Here is an 18179-nt window from a genome sequence, read left to right as displayed (position 1 = left end):
AGAGAAACCATGTATTGACTTCACTGCTAGCTGCAAACAGTGCATGTTCAAGCTGGGCTACACATCTCGGACACTTTCAGGTCAGTGATCAGTTGTTCTGCGTAAAATGCATAAGCAGTGCTAGCTTCTCCCTTTGCATCTTTCCTCTTTTGTCAAATCCTAGAGTATATAATTTTATTTTAAAAATTTTAAAACATAATAGTACTTGCTGTTGTTTCTTTTTGTTCCTTACTGAAGTTTTTTTTAACAAAAGGAATAAATCTCATGATATTTCACCCCAAATTTAAAATTCAACTTAAGAAAAAAAAAAAACTACTCTACTTTTTCTAGCTTCACCACAATACAATTCTCAGAGCAAATGAAACAAACCCGTCTACTTAACCACGTAGCACCTAAAGCGCACCTCAGCTTTCTTGCAGCCGGACAGATGAACCACTGGACTTTACCATTAAAACCCAATGAATATTTGGTTTTTAACTTTTCAAGAATCTTTGGGGCCCATAATGAGTATTTCCTCCCAGCTTAATTTACACTTTCCATAAATTAATAACAATTATCACAAAATATAAAGACAAAGTATTTAACATCTTTTTTATTCTTTACCTGAAAAGATCCACCTCATGAACAGTAGGCAAAATAATAGATGTGTGTGTATCTGCCTAAAGGATTAAAAAAGGAAGAAAAAAAGTACGGGAGATGTTACTAAAATTTTTAGAAATTGATTTTTGTTTTTGTTTAAAACAGGATCTAACAGTATAGCCTTGGCTGTCCTGAAATCACCACGTAGTCCAGGATAATGGACTCACGAGAGATTAGTGTTGGAACTAAAGGTGTGTACCACCACATCTGGCTATAGTAAGCAACAGGATGATACATGACTATACTGTAAACCAGCACTCAAAAGCAGAGGCAGGAGAACTGATGTGAGTTCAAGCTCAGCCTCACTAGCAAGTTCCTGGACAGACAGGGCTACACAGTGAGACCCTGTCTCAAAACACATAGTAAATAAATGAAAATGACAACACAACTATCTCACAACCAAAGAGCCCTATCACTCAGTTCATTTTGACAAGTTGTTCTTCCAGGAGCAGCCAGAGAGAATGGATCTTCCAAGTCTCCAACAATACAGCAGAGAAAAGCACAAATACTGTGGGTAGGAATCAGCCCAAGGCCAGATGTGAGCCTGGGTCACAGCTGTACATCAACACTAGGAGATGTGTAACCAGCAGTCAGGTCTCCTGCTGTCTGTAGCTTTACTTGAAGCACAGTGGGGATGGTAACAAAGCAGCTCAAGTATTTCAAATGAAAGATTCAAACCAGCAGGAACAGAAACTGCTTTCAGAAAAAGAAAAGCTCCAGGATCCTTTTGACTTAACGGTCTGAAATTAGAATTCTGTTGCCTACTCTTGTAAGAGAACAGCTTTTGCCAGAATTAAACCTTCTTTAAAGTATTTACTGTCATTTAGTCCTCACAATTACAACATGAACATGCGGTTCTCCGGTACCTACTGAGGTAGTAACAACATTTCTAACAAGAAATGTTAGAAAATTTATCACCAACTACTTAAAAGTAACAGGTGTTTCAGTGACCAGGCCCCAGGCTGCGCCACGGTCACGTTAGCATCATGCTACCTGCTGAGTTAACTGTGCCATCTGCGTGGTCCCAGGCTTGTCATGACACGTGGGAATCCGAACCTTAAAGACAGAGAGGAGCTATTATTTATCTGTATGGCAAGTGCTCTACCTAGCACACTCAGCACTTTGAAAGTGCTCTAAAGACCAAGTGTTTCTGTGGGGTTTTAGAACTAAGGGTGTTCATTCTTAGTTACAGCAGGAACAGGGAAACCAAAGTTCCCATGTCTACAAGTGGAGATCACTAACACAGAGGCAAATGTGCTGGAAACAGAGTCAGGACAGAAGTCTATCACATGGCTTCCTGTTCATTTTTCCAGTCTCTGCTTCACAAATACACACACCCAAACACACCCTCTCAAGCCTGCCAAACTTCTGAATAAACCCCACAGGAAACAATGGGAACCCTCAACCCCACACTATCAGAATTGTTATGTTTGCTGAAGGGGTGAGGGCAAATACACTTACAATACACGAAAATCTAAGGAAGGAACGCTGTTAAGGATAAGTCCAAGGTCACAAAAGCATGAATAGCAAAGAACTTGAGGGCACTCAGACAAAAATCTGCCAGTAAAATTCAAATTCCTTCAAAACAAAGCAATGGGAGGACTATAACTCAGAGGTGAAGCACTTGCCTAGCCCTTAGGAGGCCCTGGGTTCAATCTCCAATACACAAAATAGCAATGAGAGGAAAAATAAAAAAATCCTCACCATAACAAAAATATTCCAAGAAAAACATGCTTGGTCTGACACTAAATGTTAAAAGACCATTTAGAGCTGAAAAACAAACAAACCAATGACTTTTCTAGTTTATCTTAATTTCCAGCAATTCACAGCCAAGACGACAAGTGTTCTCCCCCTTCTTACCACCCATATTGTAGGATTCTAGATAAGAGGGAAGCACTTTTATCTGTGCACACTCCACAGGGAGAAACCAGGGCTGCACTAATCCATTAGGTGCACTGCCTGGCTGGAGGGACCTGGGGATGTATGAAGGACTCTGCGAGGCAGGATCAACCGTGGTGTATCTGTAATGTCTCCCAGCAATGACAACAGTGAAGGCATTAACATCACTAAATGTCATCAGGTTGTTTAAAACAAAGCCTATGTGTGAGCGAGCTTTCTGTAGAGTTCTTCAGAGCAGACAGATGAGATTCTAGTCAGTGTTACCTTCATTACTAGTCCCATGATAGGCAGGTGCAGCGTTTTCCCTGGCACAGGGGCAGGCCATCGGTCAACATCATTACAAGCTGAAAATGTAACAAAATACTAATGTAAGTGGAAAGATAAAATATTTAAAATGGACACTGCTGGTTAGAGCTCTTTTTGTAACATGGGAGAAATATGTTAATAATAACAGCAGATAAAAGTAAATTTGATGAAATATTTAATTTATAATTTTTTCAGAAGTATTATGTTCTAGGATATATATTGGTTAACTGTTGAATGAGAGGCAGAGAGATGGCTCATCACTCATGACAGGAAGCTCACAATCACCTACAACTCCAGCTACAAGAATCCGATGCCCTCTCAGGCCTCCACTCAGGCACTCACACGTGTGTGGCACACACACCACCAATAAAAATGTTTTGGTTTTTTGTTTATTTTGTTTGTTTGTTTGTTTGTTTGTTTTCTGAAACAGGGTTTCTCTGTGTAGCCCTGGCTGTCCTGGAACTCACTCTGTAGACCAGGCTGGCCTCAAACTCAGAAATCCGCCTGCCTCTGCCTCCCAAGTGCCTGGACTAAAGGCGTGTGCCACCACGCCCAGCCAATAAAAACATTTTTAATTAAGAAGAAAACCTGTTGAATGACAAGTAGCTTCAAGGGCAGACTTCCTATTTATTTTTTAACTACTGTTTCTGTTTTTGGATTTCTGTTCAATGGTACTCCAAGAACTATCAGTACAAAATCTTATTACTAACTCTAACAGACACCATTTATATTATTACAGTTGAAAGGACCAGATAGCACTTTGGTATTTATAGTTAAAGATACCAGACTAGATGTTCTGTAGCTGTCTCAAATCATTTAGGATTTAAGTCTTAAATCTTCTGATTTTTTTTTAGAGTATCACCTTAGCTTTATTAAAACTCTTTAAGAGTATGTAACCTGGGGTACTGGTGGAGAAGATAGGACTCAAATGTTAAAAGTGGTAATAGCTCTATCAAAAGATCAAAGTTTGGTTCCCAGAACCCATGTCAGGCAGCTGACAGCAATTTGGAACTCCAGCTCCAAGGAGGATCTGACACTTCACTCTCACGCACACATGCATGCACGCACTCATGCATGCATACACGACACTAAACAAGCAAATAAATACATTGGTTGAAACCAAAAATAAATATAAAAGAGAACATTCCTTGGGCTAAGGAGAATCAGTAAAGTGCTTACTGAACAAGCATGAAGAACTGAGTGTGATCCCCAGAACTCAAAAAAAATATCAGACATGATAACAATGCATGGTTCTAATTCAAGCACTGGGGAAAAGACAGGAGGTTTACTGGGACCCACTGGCAAGTCAGTCTAACCTAATTAAAATGCCTCTGGTCTTAGTAAAAGACCCTAAAAATTTTTGGAGTAAAAGACTCCAAAAATCAATGTGACTGGCTCCTGAAGACCACCACCAAAGAGTCACCTCTGGCTCGCATACAAATCTGCATGAGCACTCTGAAAACATGTGAACATGCATGGACACACACACACAGTACACAACTCATATAATATAACTTACCTGCTTCCAAGTAAGGTTCATTTTTTTCAAAATACTCTGGTGCTATCTGTTTGAGTACGGTGTGAAAAAAATGAATATAAGGTAGTTTGCTGATCAAAACCAATGACTGAGGAAAGAAAGGGGACAAAGGTATTTTTGGTTTGGTTATTTTTTTTAATGCCTAGTGATTATAATTTAGATCTGCCATTTATTTTTCGTGAACAATTATTAATGAGCTAAAATTCAGCAAAAACAATAGTATGGATTTTGAAATTGACAAAGTTTTTTTACAGCAGATGTTTAAAAGAAAATACAATGTCATAACTGAGAAATGAAAAACTTTAATCTCATTAAAATCTAAGACAGTGTTTCTCAACCTGTGGGTCACAACCTTCACAGGGGTAGTATGTTAAATATCCTGTTTATCAGATATCTATATTATGATTCATAACAGTAGCAAATTAACAGTTATGAGTAGCAACAGAAATAATTTATATTGAGGTCACCATAAGACAAGGAACTATTAAAGAGCATTAGGAATGTTGAAAACTACTGCTTTAAGAACTAAAGGCACAGCCGGGCGTGGTGGCGCATGCCTTTAATCCCAGCACTCGTGAGGCAGAGGCAGGCGGATTTCTGAGTTCGAGGCCAGCCTGGTCTACAAAGTGAGTGCCAGGACAGCCAGAGCTACACAGAGAAACCCTGTCTCAAAAAACCAAAAAAAAAAAAAAAAAAAAAAAAAAAAAAAAAAAGAACTAAAGGCACATTCAGAGATATTCCTGCTCTTCAGGGAAACAATTTCCCCCAAAACAGACTAAAGGCCAAGTATAACTGTTAGTTTTAACTGTCAATTTGAGACAATCTATAACCACCTAGGAAAAGAGAATCAGTGAATGATCCTCTATATTAGGTTGGCCTATGTCTGTGGGAGATTTTCTTGACTAGGTTAACTGAGGTGGAAAATCCCACCCACTGAGGATGAAACCATTCCCTAGGCAGGAGGTTCTGAACTGTCTGAGAGTGAAAAGAGCAGGCTGAGCAGGCTGTGGATACAAGTCATCAGTGTTTCATGCTACTCCCACCGTGACCTCTACAACAGTGGACTTATAACCTGGAACTACAGCTAATATAAGCCACATTCTCTCCTAGGTTGTTTGTGTCAGCATATTTTATCACAGCAATAGAAGCAAAGATATCTACCTATTGTATACAACATATATCAAAATACAGCCACATAAAGTCTGTCTGTCTTTCATCATCACCATCATCATTATTATTATTATTCTGGTTTTGTGAAACAGTGCTTTTCTGTACAGCCCTGACTCTCCTGGAACTAGCTCTGTAGACTAGGCTGGCTTCAAAATCAGAAATCCACCTTCCTCTACCTCCTGAGTGCTGGGATTAAAGGTTTGTGCCATCACTGTCCCACCACATGAAGTCTTTCTACTAAGGAAAAACAAACTGTGATGCTTGATCCAAATCCCTATGCCTATTATGTTCTACAGTACAGCTGTTCTAGCCTAGCTACAAACTTAAAAATTGTAACTTTCAGTATGATCACTTTAGAGTCAAACTACACTAGTTTTTAAATGTAGGGATTTTTTGTTGAAAGCCATTCTTTTTAATTAAAATTTTATTTTTATTTATGTGTATATGTGTGGGTGTCCACAGAGACCAGAAAAGGGCTGCAGATCCCCTGGAGTTGGTTATAGGTGCTTGTAAGTGGTCCAATATGGGTGCTCAGAACAGAACTTGTGTCCTCTGTAACAGCAGCAAATGCTCTTAACTACTGAGCCATCTCTCCATCCTCCAAACTACTTCTTACCTTATCTGGCGTTAGAATAGGAAGTTTCCTTTTTTCATTTAATTTATGAAAACAGAATATATTTAGGTTAGAAGCAGTAAGGACTAGATGTTGCTACATTTTACTTATTGACTCATTAAAAAAAAAAAACCTGCAGGTTTTTATGGGTTATAAGAATATTACAATTTGTTTATTTTCTCCCTTATTCTAAAAGTATAGAGACAGCAAAAACTCAATAATTAAAATTTATGGAATATGGTGGCTGGAAAGGTGGCTCAGCAGTTAAGAGCACCTCTTCCAGAGGTCCTGAGTTCAATTTCCAGCAAACCACATAGTGGCTCACAACCCTGTGTAATGGAATTTGATGCCCTCTCCTGACATACAGATCTATATGCACACAGAACACTCATACATGAAATAAATAAATAAATAAATAAAAACTTTAATTACAGAACACCTTTAATCTCAGCACCCAGGAGACAGGCAGGTGGATTTCTGTGAACACAAGGCCAGTAAGGTCTGAACAGCAAGTTCCAGAGCAACCAGAATTACATACACAGTCAGACCCTGTCTGTAAATAAATAAATAATACAAATGGGACAAGTGTCTATAATAAAAAAACCTCAGGCAAACATAAAATCTCAGATATAATTAAGTTTCATTATCTCGACAGGGTCCTATGTAGCCTAGGCTGGCCTCAATTTCCAGATTTTTCTATCTCCATCTCTGAAATGTTCAGACTACAGGTAGGCACCATTAAGTCCAGCTCTCGATTCTTCAGTCATAACAACATAAAACACTTTAATACTGCACATCAAAATTACCTTCTGAAAGTAGCCTCTTTTAAGAGTTTTATCTCGAACTTGTCGAAAATACACATATCCATAAAAATATGCAGGATCTTTCTATGAAAGAAGACAAAAAAAGTATGTGTGTTTGTATGTATGTACATACATATGTATGTGTGTATACATATGTATACAGAGATATCCTTTAACAGTAACACTGGGCTTCTTTAGTAACTCAAGTCAATATATAAGCAATATACAAAAGTTAGTGATACCTTCCTACCAACAAACAGCAACCAGAAGAAAAAATAACCTTCAACTTGCCCAGAAATGCTACAGCCTAAGAACTAAAGGTGGGATTTTTCCCTAGGAACTCATCGGCTTATGTTCTTAATTCACATCTAGACTTGCAAATTGAAATCAGAAAACCATTAAATTCAGAATTTTCTCTGATGCTACATAGTTTCCTTAAAATTTGCAGTAAATAGCTCTAAGTTATAATAAAATCTGAGGTACTGGCACAGGGGAGACCACTTAAATATGATGGTATTTATTATATATCGGTTCCCCACCCGCCCATCCCAACAGATCACGGCCAAGTAAAGCACCTGGCCATGCTAGTCAGTTTTTACAATGTATAATGGCAGCATTTCCAGAACAGTAACTTTAGAGTCAATTCCACTCCTATGTTGAATCCTCATCACTTACTTAAGAAACCCAGCTAGATCATAAAGTAACCCCACAGGCAAACAACACTGAAAAGTTATCAAAGGTGACTGAGTACGCTGGCTCTAAAGGAACAAGTGCCAGGGCTTCCTCTCACATGGATGCTTTCCCACCTTTAAGTAAACTGGTAAATCTTTGTCAAATTCATCAAGAAGACAGTGTAGTGACACCCTTCTCCCAGAAGACTGGCGGAATCTAAAACAAAACTGGGTATCTCCAAGACAACCTAACAAAAAGAAAAGGAAGTCAGGATGGCTTCACGTGACATTTATCCAGTTTCATCAATATCTTAGTGAAGGAACCTTATAATTTTTACCTATTTCTTCATGTTTTAGAGAGGAAAAAAAAAAGCCTAAAAATTCTAGGACATAGTGGTGCATATCTTTAATCTCAGTGCTTAAAGGCAAGTAGATCTCTGGAGTCTGAAGCCAGCCTGGTCTACATAATGAGTTCTAGAATAGCCAGAGCTACAGAGTGAGACCCTGTCTAGAAAAGAATAAAATAGAGAAATTCTGGCCTTGCTGCAGGCCACCTTGCTAGTTAGAGGTAAACTCCATCTTTTTGTTTGTTTGTTTGTTTTTCAAGACAGGGTTTCTCTGTATAGCCCTGGCTGTCCTGGAACTCACTTTGTAGACCAGGCTGGCCTCTAACTCAGAAATCCGCCTGCCTCTGCCTCCCAAGTGCTGGGATTAAAGGCGGACGCCACCACGCCTGGCGGTAAACTCCATCTTGATTCCCAAGTCTTTTCACAGTTTCCTACTTCTCTTTCCAACGCCATTCTTTTTTCTTTTAATTTGTCTGCATATGATGTTGTCTTACATATATAAACAAGTGAAGTCTCCCTCCCTCTCTCTCTCTCTCTCTCTCTCTCTCACACACACACACACACACACACACAAACACCCCTACAACTACTTCTTGTTTCAATCTACAGCTTTATAAACTTTCTCTGCTTTGTTATTGAGACAGCGTCTCACTATGTGGCCCTAGATATCCTGAATTCTCTATATAGACCAGGCTAATTTTGAACTCAGTGACTCCCCTTGCCTCCATCTCCCAAGTGCTGAGATTAAAGGCATGTGCCACCATACTCAACTATATAAATTTTTTAAAAATCTTTTTGATATAGAGTTGTTCCAGGGTATTTGACCACACTGTGAACCTTGAGACTGCTGTTTACTGAAAAAATCTGTTTCTAGTTGTGGTGGCTCAGCCTTAGCACACATCTTTAATCCCAACCAGTGAAGGTAAAGTTAGTTTGTAGAAGGAAGCATCCATGTTTGAAAGTGATGTTTAATGGAGTAGCAGACAAAGTGATGAATCAGAGAAAGATTTGACAGAATAGGATATGTTCAATTCTCATGAGAAGAGAGGAGAGGAAAGCTACTTGAGGGGCAGTGCAAAGAGAGAGGAGGCAGCTTTATCAGGAGAGTTTTACAGAGACAGGGTGAAGCAAGAACAAGCTAGACACAGGTGAGGACAGAATGAGCCAGAGAATGAGAAGGAGCCAGAAAATTAGAACATATTGCCAGAGTTAGCATGAGGTCAAGCAGAGCAATTCAGTCAGAGGTTAAGAGAAGTCAGATTTGAATCAGTCAGCTTGGAGACAAGTTTGAGCCAGAACAGCTGAATTGACCAGCCAGCAAGAGTTCAGAAAGTACAAGAAAGAAAGGATGAGCTTATTCAGCAGTAAGTCTCAGAGCCTGAAAATGTTCTAGGTCTAGATAAGATTGTACAGAGGCTAGAAACTTCCAAGACTAGAGCTAGGTTAGCAGACTGAGACAGTAAGCCTCCCAGACAACCATTATATTGGGAGAATAAAAGCTACATTTACATAGGGTCTCATGTAGCTCAGGCTGGCCTCAAACTTGCTAAGCAGCCTTGAACTTCTGGCCCTCCTGTCTGTCTCTCCGTCCCTCCCTGGTGCTGAGATCATAGTCATGCCATCATGTTACATAGTGAAGGGCACTAAAGATAGTTATTCCTGTGTGCCAGTAAGCACTACCCCACTAAACTACACACCAGTTTCCAAATGTATCAACTTTTAAAAGAAGACAAGGCTGTAATGTTTTAGGATACATGGACTAGTGATTAGAAATAAAAATAATGAAAAATATAAAAGCCCTTATTTTAACAATCAGTGGTTACACTTGGAGGAGGGAGGGGAAGAGGCTTGAGGGGGGCTTTAAGGTGCTAGCAATGTTCTACTAACTGGTCCTGAGTGTATTTTTCATTTCACAATGAGAAGGCCCTTTAATAACACATACCATATAAGATTCAGTAAGAGTCCATAATCAACTTACCATCTTAATCATCTGAAGTAACAATTAATTTTCAACTTTAATCATTTCAGCAAGTCTCTTGAAATGCAAATTTTAATTAAATTTGTCAGGCAATAATTACTTTAAAAAACTATTAGTACTCTAAAAATTAGCTTACTAAAACATGCAAGCTGGTAAAACAGCTAATCCGGGTAAAAGTGTTTTCTACTCAAATCTGATGAACTGAGTTCAACTCCCAGAACCCGTAGATGAAATAGAGAACTGACACCTGACACTTGTCCTCTGGCCTCCACACATGCATGGCAGCACACTGGCACATGTGCACCAACATGCATGTGTGTGTACATGTATACACAAAGTAATAATTTTTATTAATTATGTTATCAAATTTTAAATACTTGCAGTAACATCACTTAGATTTTTCCCCAGGTAATAGGTTAGAATTAATATAATAATGACCAAAATTTTTATCATCATACATGTAATTACTTTTATTTCCTTCTTATATGACATTCACAACAGGAAACAGAAACTTCACAATCTGTTCAACCTTTTTAAAAGCCAAATTATTAAGTATACCTAATGGCAATAATAGACACTAATATTTCTTTGCTTTAAGAGAGAAAAAATGAAAGAAACTGAGTTTCTTTGTGTTTTGAAACAAAGTTTAGACTAGAACTCACCATGCAATCAAGGCTGGTATCAAACTCAAAATCCTCCTGCCTCAGTCTCCTGAGCTCTAGGATTACAAGTATATACCACACACCCAGATCTAGTTTTGCTTACCTATTTAAGCAGAGAAAAATGCTCTGTGATGTGGTCTAGTATTGTTTTAGTTAAACATATATCAATGACTTAGATTTTCTCTTTAGAAAATGCTACAGTTTGAATATACAGTGTTCCCACAAAGGGTTCATTTATTAGCAAGCTACATCCTCAGCTGATGACACTGTTTTTGGAGGTTCTGAAAACTGTGGAAGATAGAGCCTAACTTGAAGAAGCAGGTCACTGGGGCACGTCCCTGAGAACATCTTTGCACTGTGTTTCTTTCTGCTGTGCTCTCTGCTCTCTCTCTGTAGTCATGAAATGAGCTACTCCATCAGACTGAGCTGTATTTTATGAGTAAATCCCAGCACTTGGGAGGCAGAGGCAGGTGGATTTCTGAGTTCAAGGCCAGCCTGGTCTACAGAGTGAGTTCCAGGACAGCCAAGGCTGTACAGAAAAACGCTGTCTCGAAACAACAACAACAAAAGACTATTTCTACATTATCACAAACATGGGTATGGTGTGGCTCAGAATACATGTGACTATGATAAAACTTCAAGACTAGCCCTCTGCAAAGCATACTGGTACATGCTTGTAACCCCAGAACTAGGAAGATGGAAAGAATATCACCAAGTCTCCAAGCGAGCCTGATGACCATCACAACAACAGCAACCAAAAAGCAAAGGATGAAGGCTCTACTCTGCATCCTTCCAATCTCTGCACTCACCCCCCTTGCTGTGACTACTGTGGCTAAGATGGAGTTGCTCAGAGACAGTACTTTAGGTCAGATCTTCTCAGGTGCAGAAGTACAGACACATACAAGCACAAACCTAAGGAAGTGCACAGTGCAGAAGTTCAGAAATATGGAAATGTACAAGTGTAGAAGTGTGCAAGGGAGAAGTACAGAAATGTAGCAGTGGAGAGGACGTGTAGACGTGTATTACTGTAGCTTCTGCACTAACACCAGTTCATAAACTGGCTACTGGTGTGTGACCAAATAAATATGTAAGTTGAATACACTGAAAAGCTTTTCTGGCAACCTGATATTAGTGTGACAAATTTATAGTTTTGTTTTACTAATATTTTTTAAATTTCATTTTTTTCTAATATTTTCTTTAGCATCTATTTTACAAAAGTATTGGTCCATACAGACATTTAAAAATCAAAAACGGGGCTGAAGAGATGGCTCAGTGGTTAAGAGCACCAACTGCTCTTCCAAAGGTCCTGAGTTCAAATCCCAGCAACCACATCCATCTCACAACCATCTGTAAGATCCGATGCCCTCTTCTGGTGTGTCTGAAGACAGCAACAGCACACTCATATACGTTAAATAAATAAATCTTTAAAAAAATCAAAAACATTTGCTTCAGCACAGATAGCTTAAGGAGTATACAGTATATTACAATGTCCTTGCTGTTTGACACAAATATTGTCTGCAAGCCAAGTATACCCACAAGGTCTGTTCTTCCTTGAATTAATGCTACTTAAAATTCTCTCTACTGAGCCTGTGTCTTCTCCCTTGACATATTGAAAATATGAAGATTATTGTTCTTGAGTACCCAACATAGCTTAGGCTGAAGGAACACCTACATTCAGTTGGTGATAAAGGTAAATAATGAGGTAAAAGTCTGGCTGTGTGGCTGATAAGAACACACTCTAAATTCATATTCAGAAAAAAAAACACATGAAACAGAAACAAGGACCAGCCCAAGTTTTCTTCTAAATTCATGAAGATCTAAGGTGTGTACAAGCAGAGGGTTGTAAGCTGGCAAACTATTTCACTGTGAATTGTAAAAAACATTTTCTTCTGTTCAGTTTTCAAACAGTCTAGAATGATATCTACTTTGTATGTGTGGGGGGGGGGGATGTAACACAGGAAGGAAGCCCTAATTTATGACTCTTTCCTAAAGTCTGCTCTTTTGTGCCACGATTTCCTTCCACAGCAATAAAAGCTATTTTAGAAATTTTAAGTCAAAGTTGGCAGAGTAATTATAACTTCCATTTGGAGGATAGAGAGGAAAAACAGTGGTTTGGATAGCCACCAGAGCTCTGAAATGCTCTCCACACCAGGTTCATCTGTCAGACCATCAAGGTCTGCTTTTCAAGATCTTTTGTCAATTTCACTATGTCCCAACCAGGGTTTGGGTAAAATGAATTATAATTCATTTATAGTCAGTTTATTTAAAAGACACTTTTTAAAAAATCTGTAGGTCATTCATATGCCTAAAATATTAGAATTTTTATTTCTATAGATTTATGCTGGGAATTGGTTCTAAGGCTTTGTCTTATTTCAGCTCCAAAAAGCTGCACGTCCAGACCTGAGGGCCCTGCCCCAAGCTGGGTTTGGCTGATAATAAAGAACTGCCATACAGCCAATGGCTGGGCAGTAAGACAAGGGCCTGGGAGAGAGAGAGAGAGAGAATCACCAGGACTTGGAGGGAGAAGGATCCGATGTTGGAGCTGCAGGAAAGAAAGCAACCAGCCAAGTAAGAATTCAGGAAAATGGGGGCTGGTGAGATGGCTCAGCCATTAAGAGTGCCGACTATTCTTCCAAAGGTGTTGAGTTCAAATCCCAGCAACCACATGGGGACTCACACCATCTATAACAAAATCTGATGCCCTCTTCTGGAGTGTCTGAAGACAGCTACAGTGTACTTACATATAATAAATAAATAAATAACTCTTTAAAAAAACAAAAAAGAATTTGGGAAAACGGCCCTAGTGACCACTTCTCTGATTGGGTCTGGGGTAGCAGAGATGAAACGCTGAGTCAGGAAAGTTGGAGGGAGACTGTATGCAGAGGATTAGAAAGGCCCAGCCTTTGAACTAGTCAAGGCATATCAAAATTAGCTGGTGTATGTGTCTTTCATTCACATATCCAGAGAGCTCTTGGGTTCTCTTGCACTTGTGACCCACCAAGATACAAAGCAGTTTAACTAATTCACTGTTACAGATTTACTTTGGAGTTTAAATGTATAAAAACAAAATGACCTACACAAATACTATTAAATAATTTATTAAAGAGGCTATCAAGTGCCAGATGTAAGTCATTAATTCCAGCACTTAGGAGGCAGAGGCAAAAGGATCTCTGGGAGTTCAAGGCCAGCCTGGTCTACACAGTGAGTTCCAAGATAGCCAGGGATATGTAGTTAAAGCCCTATCTCTAAATAAACAAACAAATACCCCAAACCCTCCAAACCCAAACCAAACCAAACCAACAAAACAAACAAGCAAAAAGGCTCTCAGGTCGCTCAGTGATAAAGAGATCTTTCCCGGCATGCTCAAGGTCAAGGTTTTAGTTCCCAGTACTACAAATAAATTAATTAATTAATTTTTTTAAAGGCTGTCAAAATAAAATGAAATTAACTTTTAACCTTGTTTGGAGGAGAAGGGAAGTTTTTCCCCTAGTCTCTGGGGTTCAGTAGCTAGGATCTGTGTATTAAATTGAGCAATAACAATAAAATATTAAAATTAAAAACACTTATCCAGGCATAGTGGTACACCTTTAATCCTAGCACTTTGGAGGCAGAGGCAAATGGATTTTTATTTTTGAGTTTGAAGCCAGCCTAGTCTACAAAGTGAATCTAAGGACAGTCAGAGTAGTTTCAGAGAAACTCTGTCTAAAAAAAAAAAAAAAAACTGGTGGTGGGAGTGGAGGGTAGGGGGCAATAGAAAAGACTTATTTTATTTTATGTTTCTGAAAATTTTACAGAAAATGCTAACACCCAAAGGGAGCTAGATCTGGAAACTTGTACACAATTTTAAAAGGTTAAATTGCAGAAACATGTCCAAACACATTAAAAAGTTTAGCCTTCCGCCGGGCGTGGGGGCGCACGCCTTTAATCCCAGCACTCGGGAGGCAGAGGCAGGCGGATTTCTGAGTTCGAGGCCAGCCTGGTCTACAAAGTGAGCTCCAGGACAGCCAGAGCTATAAAGAGAAACCCTGTCTCAAAAAAAAAAAAAGTTTAGCCTTTTAGACTTAGTAAACTGTAGGAAGGTAAACATATATGGAAAACTACAGAAGTTATTTACAAAAGTTTGTTTATCTAGCCAGAGGTTAGAATCTTGGGCCAGCGAGGCACTTGTTGCACAAGCCAGGAAATTGACCCGTGAAACCCACTCTCATGGCAAGAAGAATCAATTCTATGAAATGCTATGCTGACCAGGCCAGCCATGGCATGTGCAACCATACACACACACACACACACACACACACACACACACACACACACACACACGGTGGGGGTGGGTGGGAGGGTTCTTTGACAGCCAGTTATCATTATGGACCAAACCATTAAAGGTTCTAATCAGTTCAGATCAGAACAAAGACCTACTGGACTTGATTGAGAACAATCTCTAATTAGTAAGAAACTAATTTTCTTTCATATCTTTCACCAAAGTAGCAGAGTGGTGCAGAGGAAGCATGCTGGGCCTATATCTTTCACCAAGGCTCAGCTACACATATAAAGGAAGGGGTATTTATACAAGTACTTATACAGAAAGGAAAGTTATAATAATCTGTCAAATCTCTCAAATCAGATTAGCTGACATAAATTATCAGGACACTAGAGATAAGCACAAAAGGAAAGAAAACTGGAGTAACCCTGCTTCAAGGCTTTGTGTGTGGCCTGAGAAGCCAAGTGCTCTGGTCACTGTAAGTTTATAAAGCTGTCTTGAAAGTAAAATACAGAGGTAGCCTGAGAGGTATCAATGGCTAAGACCACACAAGCACAGCTCATAGGAACTAGAGAAAGCAAGCTCAAGAAGAGCCAAACGAGTACAGGGATCTATAAACGAAGCTCTATTTCAGAGCTTTACCTGACGAGGTGACTCGGGTGAACAACTGGAAATAACTGATGGTAGTCTTTCACCACTATATTCTTGCTGGTTTGTGAGTTTTTAGAAAAGTTGGAGCTAGAGAGATGGCTCAGTGGTTAGAGTTTGTAGCGACCCATAGTGGCTCTTAACTGCTTCTGACTTCAGCTCCAGGAGGATCTGATGACCTATGCTGGCTTCTGAGAGCGCTACACTCATGTGCACACAAACCCACATTCATATACACACATCATGTAAAAAAAATTATTTTTACTGCTTTCGTACAGTTCCAGGCAAATTCTTATGTTTTGAGCTGAAAATAAACTATACACTATAAGTTACCAAATAAACTATCTTGTGTTTATTTTAAGAATGTATTGTTCTTTTTATATTTTACCTTATCACACTGTACCAGTGACCTTAAGAGCTAAACAAAGTGAAATCAGTAACGACAGGACTAGGCTGAATTCATTAAGGAAACTCAGAATCAATGAAGTGCTGAGCTAAAACTGAGCATGCAATCTTAACATGCCCTGCTGGCTACCTGTCGTGTATGAAAACTATAAACCACATGATATTCAATGTACAAGATTCAAGAGAAACAGCAGCTTATGATAAATGGTTACCTGAATTTGAGTCTGGAAAAGACAAGTAGCAAATATTGGTTTTCTGAAAGAGAAAAGCAGAGCCGTCGGTGCCGGCACACACACACCCCACGAGGAACAGCATAGGTGACAGACAGCAGACTGCACAGACAGACAGACAGACAGACAGACAGAGAGACAGACGTGCTTACTTACTTCTTTATCAGTAAGTTTGGAATGCTGAGGATATATCACCTGGAAGAAAGAAGTTAAATCACGTTAGCATATGATGGCTATGCCGAAAATTCTAGTTGGCTATGGCCAAAAAGTTTTTTAGAAATCATAGTTGGGGCTGTGGTGTCATCTGTAGTCACAGATACTTGTAAAGCTATATCAAGAGACTACCTTGAGTCTCATAGTTCAAGGCCAGCCCAGAAAACATGGTGAAACTCTAAAAAATAACATAATTTTTTTTTTAGTAATAAAACAAGGAAGAAGTTAAGAGAACTAAGTAGAAGTTACATTAGCTTTAAAAATTACATCAAAATTAGCTCTAAGACTGGTGAAACCTAAACTTATTCCCTTTTTCTGTTTGAAACTTAAAATCTAAGGAAAACATAAATCTATATTTTCAACTCATACTTGTTCAAGATATAATACTTTTCAGGCGATTACATGAGTACTATACATCAAATACTTAGAGGAAAATGACAAGGAAACATTTACCTAAAATTTTAAAAATTTCTACCATACAGCCTATGGTAACCACCCCTCCCTGCCCCCATTCCTTTAAATAACTGTCTTTCCCTGCACCTGCAGTGACCACGGAATCCTCTGAGGGAAAACAGCTGCCTCTGTAATGGAAGAAGCTCTGGGCCAAAGCAGCTCCTGCCAGAGTCAGCAACAGCCAGCAGAGGTCTAAGGCATCATCCTGCAGACCAGTCCACTCCCCTGAGTGGCTAAAAAGTAGGTCTAGCAGGGTGTGGTGGCAAAGAGTTTATAATCTCAGCACACATGAGCTGAGGCAGGAAGATCACCATGGGTCTGAGATTAGCCTGGGCAGCACAGTGTGAATTTCAGGGCAGCCTGGGCTACAACACAACTCTTGTCTCAAAAACATTCTAAAAAGAGAAGCAAACCTCCCGCCTCTCCTCCAGAAAGTGAGTACTCAACACTTTCTAAACGTGCCTGCTGCTGTTGTGGGTGTTGCTGGTGTTGGTTTTGGTGAAGGAGAGGGGTTATTTGTTGTTGCTGTTGCTGGTGTTGGTTTTGGTGAAGGAGAGGGGTTATTTGTTGTTGCTGTTGCTGGTGTTGGTTTTGGTGTAGGAGAGGGGTTATTTGTTGTTGCTGGTGTTGGTTTTGGTGTAGGAGAGGGGTTATTTGTTGTTGTTGTTGCTGGTGTTGGTTTTGGTGTAGGAGAGGGGTTATTTGTTGTTGCTGGTGTTGCTGGTGTTGGTTTTGGTGTAGGAGAGGGGTTATTTGTTGTTGCTGGTGTTGGTTTTGGTGTAGGAGAGGGGTTATTTGTTGCTGTTGTTGCTGGTGTTGGTTTTGGTGTAGGAGAGGGGTTATTTGTTGTTGCTGGTGTTGGTTTTGGTGTAGGAGAGGGGTTATTTGTTGCTGTTGTTGCTGGTGTTGGTTTTGGTGTAGGAGAGGGGTTATTTGTTGTTGCTGGTGTTGCTGGTGTTGGTTTTGGTGTAGGAGAGGGGTTATTTGTTGTTGCTGGTGTTGGTTTTGGTGTAGGAGAGGGGTTATTTGTTGTTACTGGTGTTGGTTTTGGTGTAGGAGAGGGGTTATTTGTTGTTGCTGGTGTTGGTTTTGGTGTAGGAGAGGGGTTATTTGTTGTTGTTGTTGCTGGTGTTGGTTTTGGTGTAGGAGAGGGGTTATTTGTTGTTGCTGGTGTTGCTGGTGTTGGTTTTGGTGTAGGAGAGGGGTTATTTGTTGTTGCTGGTGTTGCTGGTGTTGGTTTTGGTGTAGGAGAGGGGTTATTTGTTTTTGTTGTTGCTGGTGTTGGTTTTGGTGTAGGAGAGGGGTTATTTGTTGTTGCTGTTGCTGTTGCTGGTGTTGGTTTTGGTG

At 39.5% G+C, this 18179-nt stretch overlaps 1 protein-coding gene across 2 annotated transcripts in view; it reads right to left on the bottom strand.

Moving 5' to 3' along the window:
- The window catches only part of Dennd6a (DENN domain containing 6A), a 58312-nt gene that overhangs the window by 28751 nt on the left and 11382 nt on the right, over positions 1–18179 (bottom strand). For both annotated transcript variants that reach the window (XM_021181499.2, XM_029469006.2), the window contains exons 2-9: positions 16323–16361; positions 16149–16191; positions 7774–7886; positions 6971–7051; positions 4364–4469; positions 2803–2882; positions 1633–1695; positions 604–659 (exon numbers count right to left, since the gene is read on the bottom strand). In XM_021181499.2, coding sequence (XP_021037158.1) covers positions 604–659; positions 1633–1695; positions 2803–2882; positions 4364–4469; positions 6971–7051; positions 7774–7886; positions 16149–16191; positions 16323–16361 — 581 coding nt within the window. The remainder of the gene's footprint in view (positions 1–603; positions 660–1632; positions 1696–2802; positions 2883–4363; positions 4470–6970; positions 7052–7773; positions 7887–16148; positions 16192–16322; positions 16362–18179) is intronic.

Source organism: Mus caroli, unplaced genomic scaffold (genome assembly GCF_978045245.1).
Source record: "Mus caroli unplaced genomic scaffold, Mus_caroli_1 scaffold_12, whole genome shotgun sequence".
NCBI classification, from domain to species: Eukaryota; Metazoa; Chordata; class Mammalia; order Rodentia; family Muridae; genus Mus; species Mus caroli.
Note: the sequence above shows the minus strand (reverse complement) of the source record. Positions and strands in the feature narration are given on the sequence as shown.